At 46.2% G+C, this 11,958-nt stretch overlaps 1 protein-coding gene across 1 annotated transcript in view; it reads left to right on the forward strand.

Moving 5' to 3' along the window:
- The window catches only part of homer1b (homer scaffold protein 1b), a 19,219-nt gene extending 7,277 nt beyond the window's left edge, over nucleotides 1-11,942 (forward strand). The window contains exons 4-8 of the mRNA XM_080003536.1: nucleotides 2,091-2,242; nucleotides 7,616-7,772; nucleotides 8,369-8,479; nucleotides 8,552-8,632; nucleotides 8,955-11,942. Of these exons, the coding sequence (XP_079859662.1) occupies nucleotides 2,091-2,242; nucleotides 7,616-7,772; nucleotides 8,369-8,479; nucleotides 8,552-8,632; nucleotides 8,955-9,146 (693 nt within the window). The 3' untranslated portion in view covers nucleotides 9,147-11,942. The remainder of the gene's footprint in view (nucleotides 1-2,090; nucleotides 2,243-7,615; nucleotides 7,773-8,368; nucleotides 8,480-8,551; nucleotides 8,633-8,954) is intronic.
- Nucleotides 11,943-11,958: the final 16 nt, after the last annotated feature.

The raw sequence follows: 11,958 nt of genomic DNA on the forward strand, positions 1-11,958 counted from the left end.
AAAAAACTGCGGTGCCAAGCTTCCCCTGGTGCCGACAGATTATTACTGCAAACTATCTTAAACATGTTCCTCCACACGTTTCTTTGCCGCAAGAGCGTTGCCAAGTCAAGTTTCTCTTGACTGAGGGGTCGATACTTTGCTTTCCCCACGATCTGTACCTGATCGATTACTCAAGCTATCGCAGTTTAACCCTGGTGCTTTTCGATATTGCCTCAGTATGCCCCTCGCCTTATGTATCCGGCACCTTGCGTTGTCTCTGCCGGGTCGGCTGTCGCTTCCGATCAACCCCGTCTCGCCGATGAAATCTCCTTTTCGTTTGGTTCGGTCCACGGATGTCTTACGGTCGGTTTCGGATGGCCATTGCGAACTTCAACCAGAACCTCGGAGAGGTCAGACAAAGCCAAGACAGGGATTCCATCCTCGTCCCCAAATTGTCTGAGAATTTTGCGTCCCACGTACTGTGAGGTGAACCTTTTCCCGCTATCAGGAGACACGCTGAGATTTTAAAAAGGATTTTTATTTCCCGCAGAAGTAAAACGAGCACAACGCAGTGCACACTCTGAAAGGCGGAGCAGGATTGACTGAAGACCTATTCAGAGAGCCGTTTCTTAAGTAAGGAGAGGAAAAGGCTGAAGGAAAAACATGTCAGGGACACACAGCTGCAGATAAGACCACGGACAAAGACAACACAAGATAGTACAGGGGGCTCTGGCCTAAAACTCTTATCTGAGTGGTGTCTCACACAGAATGTGCAGACGACGACGGGCCTTCCAGGGGAGAAAAGAAATAAAGGAGAATTTTCTAAGGAATACAATATATAAGAAATATAGGATAATAATTATAAGGATATAGAATTTTCTATCACACCTTACAGTGTCCTACAGTATATAGTAGGATATACACTTTAGTCCGACAGTGACATATGTAGTCATATAGTCATATGTCATACAGTATATAATAGAAGATATAGCCTGAGAGTGTCCTTTATATTCAGATATATGATGTAGTCCTACGATGTATATGCGGCTATATTCCACCAAAGTGCTAAGACATTGGATGGGTTAGCGGCCGGTGTAGCTGCATGTTACATGCATGTCCCAGAAGACCAGAAGCAAGGGGGAAGTGCATGGTGAACAGATATTAAATGGTATATTAGCGACAGAGGAGAGCAGTGTGTAACTCTAGCCTTAATCTGGCTCTTATCCCCGACTTCCTTACCATCCATTAGGGAGACACAGGCCTCTGTCATTGTGCCGCGGCATTGTGTCCAAGGCCTAATTCTTAATAGCTCTGTTTTATGTACTTGCAGCTGCTAAATGATTTGTCTCTCGTATAATTCTGTGGTTGTATGGGATATAAAGATAAGCGTTAATCTGCCGTTCTGTAATTTCCCAGTGCTATAGTAAGCTATTTAAAGGCCTGTAGGCATGTAAGAATCGCTCACGAGGACAGTCGCTTTTAGTGCCAGGGCAGAGGGATTATCAGTGAGAGAAAGTTTCCAAAAAATATCTCTCTCTCTCTCTGTCTCTCTCCCCCTCTCTCTCTCTCTCTCTCTCTCTCTCTCTCTCTCTCTCTGTCACTCGCTCTGTTGCTGTCTCTGCATTCTCTCGCTATCTCATATTCGCTTTTTGCTGACTATCTTTTTTTTCTCTCTTTAATGAATTCACTCACTTTTTCTCCTCATATGGAAGGAGATGATTGCACTCTAGAACTTCATCTGATGAGAGTTAAGGTCTAATGCACACAGCTGCCCCGCAACTTTCATAAAGTTTTTATTAAATCACTTCAATTTTATCCATCTCTTCCCTTTTTAAAATATTTTTTTCAAAACAATAAACAACCGCGTGTGCTGCGCCGTTGAGAAATCAAGGGTACAGCACTCCTGTTACAGCTGTTTTTTGGGGGGAGGGGCGTGTTCATATGCATCTAATGTTGGACCATGTTCACAATCTTCTCTCTCGCCCGTTCTTACTTTCTCCCTCGGCTACGGCGCTTGAAAAACATGCCCTTGAAAATCACGCCTTTCGCGGTGCCAAGCGCTTCATTTACTTGTGGTGCGACGGCTGACGGACGTTTGTTTTCATATGCAGGAGTCTCCGGGCGGCGAGCTCTCATCGCCTTTGACCCCCGTGACTCCGCCCACGATGGAGAACATCAACGGAGCCGACGAGAGCTGCGAAACCACTCCCAACTCGGAGAGCCGCCCGGAGCCGGCGCAGAACGCGCTGGCCTTCGCACACAGGTAAACACGCCGCCGGATCACCGCAATACACCGATGGGCAGTCAGCTGTTGAGATCTGAAATTTGTGGAATTCTGTGGAAATCTGTCATCTCCGCTCTCACCGCATGGTGAATCTTGCCGTCTTTCCCTCCGTCCATTGTTTTCCTGTCCTCTCTCTCTGTCTCTCTCGCTCTCTCTCTCTCGCTCTCTCTCTCTCTCTCCCCCCCATCCCCTTGGGTGCCTGTGCACTGTTGATTATTTTTGTCCATAATACTTCACATCAGCGTGGGAGTGTACATCGCTCATTTCTTTCACCTTATTTCTCTTGTGTCTCCTCTCCCCAGGGATCAGTATAAGACCTGTCGGGTCTGCTCTTTCTGATAGGGTTGTCGTTTACATGTCCCGACCTCTGTGCCAGCGTCCCTCTCTATAGCGCTCCGCTCGGGTTCCTTAAGACACGTTCACCTCAGAAATAGCCCGGCTTGCGGCTCTGCGGCCATCGGTTTCCCTAACTTAACAAGATCGACCACCCGCTTACTAACCGCTAACCACACACGGCACAAGCAGCACATCGCGATTGTGAGTGACGTGTGATGAGGATCAAAATAACCGGGATTGCCAAGTACAATAAAAATGTACGAGAATGTGTCCTGAATGTACCAGAATGATACACACACACACACACACTCACAGTGGGACTCGTTGATCTATGTGGACAGGTTTGCATGACGGTGAGGATCACTTCTATTTATGATTATTCTTTGGAGCGTTAGTCTAGCTCTTTAAGACCAAATCCTACTTATGTTACTAATGCCTGCCTGGTCATGAATTTTCTGTTTGATGTATTATGGGGTATGTGACAAAATTGTCTCGTGACTCTTTTTGCGGCATGTGTCATTCCTGTTGAATGCATTCCTGCTGTCCCTACGTCCCTCCAGTGGGCGGTGAATTATGAGAATGCAAATGTTGTCTTCTTCTTTCTGATTTGGAAAAAGGTAATTCAGATGGATTGTTATTCAGGGGTCAATGTGGTTTGTAAATATGAAATATCAGCTCTTTATGTTGTCTTCCTGAGGAGGCGTGGCTGGGAAGGTTCATCACCAATAGGTGTTGATGCAGACTTTATGTAACTCTTACATAACATACTGTAGGTAGCAGAAGAAGGAGACGGAGGGAGAGAGAGAGGGAGCGGGAGAGGGAGAGAGAGAGGGAGCGGGAGAGGGAGAGGGAGAGGGAGAGGGAGAGAGAGAGGGAGCGGGAGAGGGAGAGGGAGAGGGAGAGAGAGAGAGGCGTAGACGGAAGGAGAGAACAAGATCGAGAGTGAGAGAAATGAGAAATACAAAATAGGTCTGCTCAGAGAGAGGCTGTTTTAGACGGAGTTTTGATGGTGAGAGCAGGCCCGTCTCACTGCAGGAGTACACACACACACACACACACACACACACACACAATCACACACATCGATACGTACACACATACTCTCACACACACACACACACACACACACACACTCACGCATTGATACGTACACACATATTCACACACACACATACACACACACACACACACACACACAAACACGTGTGCACGATTTTAAACTAGACTAGGGCTACGTGGGAGTTTAAAGTACAGACAGAATTTGTGAAACATTACAGTGAGTGCAATATTTGTATTTTTAAAGACAATATAATGTTTCCACTGTCAACTGTATTGTCTGTGATCTGATGTGGATTTTAAAACCATTTCAACTTGTTTTTCCCTCAGTCCTATTGATTAAAGATCAAATGTTTTACATAGCATTCTTTATTTTTTTCTCTCCAGTCATTGCCGTAGTGAAATGAAAAGTAGCGTCTCCTTTCGGGCACTTTGAAAACAAAATATGTTTTTTATCAACACGCTTTAAATCTATCTGCCATCGCAGCAGAAAATCTGGGGGCTTTAGGAACACCCACCGCCTGACGGTGTGCCCGTTAGTGCTGCAGGCGTGGGAGGAACAGGTTGACCTGTGTCGCTTTCACTGGCGAGCATGTGGACACACGTGCACACGCATGTGCATACACACACACACACACACACACACACAAAAAAACAAGGGTTTACTTAGACATGTTTTAGCCCCGCTATCCCAATTTCATGAACGTAGCCCGTGGCTTATGTTTAAAATCAATTCTGAAATTGAACAATACAAAATTTTAAGAAAAGTATATTTCAAATATATCATATTTCAAATGTGTTTATTTTGATATTCTTCTATGTGAGGACTCCTATACACATAAATACATGCTTATGTGCTTGGATGCAGAAAGTGACACACACACACACACGCACACACACACACACACAAGAGCTCAGGTGAATTACAGTAGTTGCTTTATCTGCAGGACTCGCTTAAAGGATTTGTTGAAATTGGTGTCGAAGGATCTCTGTAGGTCTGAGTGGGTTGTTTTTTGAAAAAATCTGGAGCGTGGTGATTACTATCATCTACGTAACAAAAAAAAACAAAAAAACGTCAGAATGTGAAATCTGCGGAGGTGTGGGTGCGAAGGGGGGATGAGTGACAGCTGATGGGCACACGGAGAAGGTTGGGAGGGAGGGCGGATTTAAATATGGACGGATGTGGGAGTTCCTCAAGTAGATCTGTGGTTGGCTCGTGCGAGTGGGAGCTGTTGCCGATGTCATAAGTCAGGGTGCCGCAAGCCCCACGGTGTTCTGCTGCGCTGCCATGGCAACTGCTGTGGCCAACCTTCTCCTCTCGGGGTTCTGAGAGGAGGGAGGACTGAGCCCGGCAGCCTTTCCCCTGGTCAGCAGAACGTGGTCGGATGAATAAAATAAAGAAGCGTGCATTGTGGGGAAAAAAAAAAAAGAAAAAAAAAAAAGAATCTCTCGTTTACTGAAACAGGAAAAATAAATTGATTTGGAATTTACGACGTGGAAGGAAGGAAAAACATGGAAGGCATAGTTAATAGTTTTTTTTATTCCAGATTACATAAAATGACACATTCTATAGAGTATATCGTTTCATTGACAAGATTGTTTGTCCACAAGTGTGTGATAAAAAAAATTATCTGATGCTTTAAACCATTAAAAGTTTGGTTCCCCTCCACTTCTGAGAGTTTAATTCGGTGAAAACTGTTTTACTTTTGAGACATAGAAAAAAAACACCAACATTATTTAAATTCACTTTACCTGATAACAATATGAAAAAATTGTATTATATTTTTGAAAAAACAAAGTTATTAATGAAAAAACAGGAACAAATAAATAAATAAACAAACAAATAAATAAATAAATAGATACAACATTTTTTTTAATTATAAATGGACTATATAATAATGGCATTTATAATACAAACAGTAAAATAAAAGCAAAGCGGTTAAAAAACACCACACAATTGTGATCCATGACAAAATCAGCAGTGAGTTACTAAGGTTTTAAAGTTGGTAGACAAGCACGTGAAGTAAAAATCTCTAATGATATAACAGCCGCAACTTACCGTCCTCAGTCCCCTGCCTTTATTCTTTCATGGAGATGTCCACTTATTTGTCTTCTTCTTCCTCTTCTTCTTCTTCTTCTTCCTCTTCTTCTTCTTCTTCTTCCTCTTCTTCTTCTTCTTCTTCTTCTTCTTCTTCTTCTTCTTCTTCTCGAGGTCTGGGCTCAGGTGCCCCCTGGCTCACTCATACCAACAAAAGTCACAAAAAACAGTCAGTCCCTCCCTCTAATGTTTTGATACCCGTCTCCTCTCTCTCTCTCTCCCTCTCTCTCCCTCTCTCTCTCTCTCTCTCCCTCTCTCTCCCTCTCTCTCTCTCCACGTCCTGGCATCTCGGCTGCCTCCTCGCTCTCCTGGTCTCCGTGTCGGGTGCGCTTGGTTTATACACCGACGGGGCAGTGTGTCTTGGTGACAGCAGTGTGTGCATGTGCATGTGTGTGAGTGGCAGTTGCGTGAATAAGTGAAGTGTGTGTGCATATGTAGGATGAAGTGTCGCCCCCCCCCCCCCCCCACCCCACCCACCCCCCGCCGCCACGATGCGTCACACACCAGACACACACAGACACACACACACAAACACACACACACATACATACATACATACTGTGAGGGGGCGGCTGTTGTTGTGTAAGACCTGAAGGCGTGCGGAGTGACTGAGATCCAGGTTTTTTCTGTTACGTACTGTGGGGGTGTTGTAACACAGTGGAGTACTCCTCTGTGGATGTGTGTGTGTGTGTGTGTGTGTGTGTGTGTTCATCAGTGAGTGGGCGGAAAACAGCCCAATTCTTATGGGTTCGTGAAAAGACCCCTCTTTGAGTGAGATAAGCCTCCATCTGTGCGTGTGTGTCTAGTTCCTATGTGTGTGTGCATTCGTGTGTGTGTGTGTGTGTGTGTGTGTGTGCGCGCGCGCGCAGGCATGTGTGTGTTTCTATAGCTGTGAGGAATTACTGCAAAGTGTGTGGGAGGGATGCTCCAGTGGAACACGCCACTCGACATCGTTTAGGTCTGTAATGCACCCGCCCACCCCCTTTAGATCGAAGTCTGACGCCATTGTTTGTGGCCATGGGGGTGAGTGTGCATTATGTAAACCTGAGATGAAAGCACGGCGGATGTGCCTCTGAGCGCAGTACCTTCCGGAAAGTTGGAAACCTCAAGATTAACTGTAACTTCTAACCCTGTGCTTCCGTAAATCCCCCGTGTTTCTCGCGTCCCTCATGGGATTGGCCCGGTCGTTGTCTCTCCACCAGCGCTGTTTGTCATAGAAATCACACTTAATCGCTCCCTTCCTCTGTCGTCCGTCCATCTCTTATTGCTGTGAGTGGCTGGGCCAGATTAGGCTTGTCTGAGACAGATTGAGGGAATTAATCTCAGATTACAACTCATGTGGTAAACAGCTGGTTTTCAGAGCTAGTTGTCAGAGTGGCAACATCTGCTCTGAGTGCCCACTGCAGCCCTGGCAGCTGCTAGGATGGATGGATGGATAGGTGGATGGATGGATGGATTGGGATGGATGAATGGATGGATGGATGAACTGACGGATGGATGGATCTGAGTGTGCAGTGGCTGAAAAAATAAATGACTGGAAAATTTGCCATATGACTGATACAGTAAACTGACAACTGTATGTGTGTTGGCGTGGGTGTGCCTTTGTGTGCATTTATGGATGGATGGATGGATGGATGGATGATGGACTGTTGGTTGTTAGATGAATGGATGGATGGATTAGTGGATGGAAGGATAGATGGATGGATGGGTGGATGGATGGATGTATGGACTGTTGGTTGTTAGATAGATGGATGGAAGGATGGTTGGAAGGAAGGATGGATGGATGAGTGGATGGACGGATGGGTGCATTTCGGGGAATTCTTACTCAACAAGCCTGGCATGTTTGTTGCTCTGTCGGACAGCCCCACCATGACCAAACACTGGGAGGCGGAGCTGGAGGCGCTCAAGGGGAACAACGCTAAGTTAACGGCCGCTCTGCTGGAGTCCACGGCCAACGTCAAGCAGTGGAAACAGCAGCTGGCCGCCTACCAGGAGGAGGCCGAGAGACTACACAAGAGGGTGAGAGAGAGAGAGAGAGAGAGAGAGAGAGAGAGAGAGAGAGAGAGAGAGTAGTAGAGCGACAGAGGCATGAGAACGAAACTTTGTCCATCAACTCTTTTTTTCAAATCAAATCCAAGAGAAATTAAAGCCAGGGCAGAGACAGTGTTATCGTAGAGGGGATCGAACGCCCCAGTTTTTAAAAGGGATAACCATCCACACTGGTCACCTGCCAAACTTTTACAGACGGCGAAAAACCCACTTGTTTGCAAAATCGTGCTCTCAAGTTGATGCTCGTCTTGAATGTCCTGATGTCATTCTTTCACGGAGCAAAGGACGGAATTTGCATAGAAGCGTCACTTTACGTATGAAGTGTTAACGAAACCAAAAAAAATCTGGCCGACGGTTTCAGATTTTAACCCCGTGTTCAAACTCGATAGCGTGACCAAGGGGGCGCCCGACGGAACTCGCCTCGCCTAAAACGAGCGAAAGACGGGGGGGTGGAGTGAAGCGGAGTTGACGTCGGGCGGGAAGTTTCCGCGAGAGTAAAAGGAGGGAAAAGCTGCCGCCGTCGATCTTAATCGGGGCGTTAAATCTGCTCCGTTCCACTCGTGCAGGTGACGGAGCTGGAGTGCCAGAGCAACCAGAGCCCGGTGATCAAATCCCACAAGGCCGAGCTCAACCAAACCATCGAGGAGCTGGAGAACACACTAAGGGACAAGGAAGAGGTGTGTGTGTGTGTGTGTGTGTGTGTGTGTTAGAGAAAGAAAATCCGCTCATTTCGCCGTTCTGTCCGACAGGAAATGGAAAGGTTGAAAGAAGAGCTGGAAAACATGAATGACCTGATGGAGCAGAAGGACACCCTCACCCAGAAGCTCGAGGTGCGTGGTGCAGCCGGGTGGCGGCCCCTCGCCCTCAGATTGGCGCTGAGCTACCTTGTCATCCTCTTATTGTCCAGTATTTAATGTCCTTCAACGCTGCCAAAACTCGTCTGCATTTAGAAAAATTGCCTGTGAAACTGGAAAATTATTCAAATTATTCGGGGAATACCTGCGTCCTGCAGTATACTGTATGTGTTCCCGAAAAAAAGGCTATAACCTTTATTCTGTTTATTTATTTATCATAATTTGTCACATTATTACGTTCCCGCTGTCGGCTCCATTTTAAAAAAGCCCCGACATGGTGTTTTTTTTTTCCCACCAGGAGACGGAGTTGCGCGGCCGCGTGCTGGAGGAGCAGCTGGCCGGCGCCGAGCAGCGTCTGGAGGAGAACCAGGAGGAGCAGGAGAACTTCCGGAAGAGCCTGCGGACGCTGCTGGAGCTGCTGGACGGCAAGATCTTCGAGCTGACGGAGCTGAGGGACACGCTCGCCCGCCTCCTGGAGGAGGCCAGTTAGGAGGCGGGAGCCGACCCCCCCCCACAGGAACCTGGTGCACTGAACTGATGGAGCCACAGTATGACGGATCTCCTGCCACACACACACACACACACACACACAGGCCCAAATAATCCTACCCTCCCAAACTACCACCTCTTTGCTGCCTACACGGAGATACAGTACTGCCCCCCTAGGGCCGATCAAAAAAGAAAAAAAAAAAAAAAAGAGGTGGTTTTTAATTTATATGCTGACGTACCCTCCTCCCCGGGCGCTCTGGCTGTCACGGTTCAAGGCTACGCGGGGATTACCTCATCCAGCGATCTGATTGGCCGCCGCGGGCGTAATCTCACCCTTCATTGATCTTTCCGGACGGACGGATGTCCGCCACGTTTGACCGGGGTCACATTGTGATTTCATCAGCACTCCCCGACCCCTCCGTCACCTTATCCCCCCCCCCCCACACCGGTACACTTGCGAACTGTGCCTCAGCGCCACCCGCTGGTAGAGCGGAGCCACCGCCGGCAGACTCTCACCGTGTTCTTTCTGTCTCTAAACTGCCCCCCCGCCCCGGCTCCCCCTGGGGGAGGATGATGAACGTCCTACGGGAACAAATGCTGTTCAGACTCAGAGGACTGCAACAAAGCTGCCAAAACCCCGTAGAAATAAGGTCAAGCTCAAGCAGATGCTTTCATCCCAAAGTGACTCCGTGTACGGTGGAACGCTCGACGGGCCCCGTTGGAAACGTTACGTCGGTCCTGTGTGTTCGAGCTTGAGCCGCAAGCGCGGAGAATTCCAATACCTCTCGACCCCGGCCGTCGCCGCCCCTGTCGGCCCCCGGGGCGACGCGACTCCTGGGGGCCGGGCCGGGCGTGCGGGGGGGGGGGCTGCGTAACAAAAAATTCACCGTTTGATTTTTGAAAAAAAAAAGATCAAAACTTCCAGAGGCGGCTCCGGGGACGCCAGCCCGGTGAGGTGGTGGAGGTCTCTTTTGTCCGGCGGGAGCTCCCGTTTTTGTTTTTTTTTTGGTTTGTTTTTTTTCCACGCCGCTTCCGCCGTCCCAGAGAACTGAACCGAACTGTCTTCCTGCCAAACACAGCGTGGCGTGCGGCTGAACTTACTTAGTGCATAAGGCCACATCCCATAATGACGTAATGTGTGCCTTTTCAAGTACACATAAGTGAACACATGTTTGTATATAATGCGTATGTGTTTGTGTGGTGAAGGAGTAAACCCTCTTCTGGACAAGACCTGCACACACGCACACACACGCATACACACACACACACACACACACACACACACACACACGCATACACACACATAGTGAATAATACCAGACAGGTTCTGGAAAACAGCTCTATTTAACTTTCAGGTACGTTACTCAGCGGACTCACTAAAATAGGTCAAAATGCAACAGATTTGATTTTAGCGTCCAACAAGAGGTGTGTACTAGGTGTGGAAACGGAACATGTGTGGCAGCCCTGTTTGGTCAGTGTAGTGCATTATGAAGGGCTTTGGGTGTCAAGTGTGCGGTATCTTTACAAACTCAGTGAAACTTGACAGATTTTCACTCGGACGGGGTGAATATGTAACTGTCTTTGGTTTCTCATCTTTTCTACACAAAGTATATTACGGACATAATTATAGAAGTGTATAAGATAACTTTCTACTTAACATGTATGGTAAAATGAAAGAGATATATGAGCAAAGTTCAGCAGAGACGTCTCCTCTTTACAATAACTTATTTTAGTATATTAACCTGGGTATTAATCACTGGAAAATACACATGAATACACCATGAAACTCTAAGTACTTAAGGGAAATTTCCATTACGACTAATGAGCATGTGGGGGGGGTGAAGCCTCGATGGCTTCCTATTTTGGGTATTTTTTTCGTTGTTTTCTCTAATCTCACTCAATGATCAGTTTCCAGGTTATTAAATATGAGGTCACGCGTTACCTTTTATAAGAAAAACAACAAACTTTATTGGTTTTGTTTGAGTTGGCCTGATATATTCAAATTGCAATACATTTGAGGCAGCCAGTAAAGTGGCGGGCAAATAGTTTGTAATTGCAAATAATCAAATCTCTGAAACTCGTCATTTGAGTTTTAAGAGTGGAACACGCATCCTTATATCGGGTGTTATTCATTTTTTTACTTGCTTTCGTACCTTACTATGGTCCTTGTGTTTTAAATTGTGTTTCTGGTAATACTTTGTACATTACATTATATATATAAAAAAAATAAATCCACATAGTACTTAGATAGCATGGTTATGTACATTTTTTCATTGTTTAAATACACAGGTTAATACCTTGGAATAAGGCCATTTTATTAGGCAGCGTTAACTGAAATTACTTTCTTTGTTCAACCTTCAATGCAGCGAGACCACGACAAAGATATAGTACCTTAATATTAACACTATTATTAATGAATGCCTTTGTACAGTAGTGGATAAGGATCTTTTCATTCTCCTGTTTTGTAACATGGTATTTAACGTAGGTATTGTTATTGTATTTAAAAGGTATGAGAACACCGGCAATATTTTTGACTATTTAAAAGGTAAAAAAAAACCAACTCATGACATTGAAGAGGTACCTCAGGCTCAAGATGTTTTAGGTTTAATCGTTGGGACTTGGGTTGCGGGTGAGAGGATTTACCAAATTGGCGCTCATCTGATGGTGCTCCAGCACTGAACTCACTATGGACTCCAGAACGGCAGCCCTGCTCATTTCATCTCAATGCTCATCTGATCCACTCTGTGAAACGAGAAATGCTATGTTTTATATTCAAATACAGTAACAGCAGAATTTAGTCTGTGCCGGGTTTT

This window comes from Zeus faber (genome assembly GCF_960531495.2).
Source record: "Zeus faber genome assembly, chromosome: 7".
Classification (NCBI taxonomy): Eukaryota; Metazoa; Chordata; class Actinopteri; order Zeiformes; family Zeidae; genus Zeus; species Zeus faber.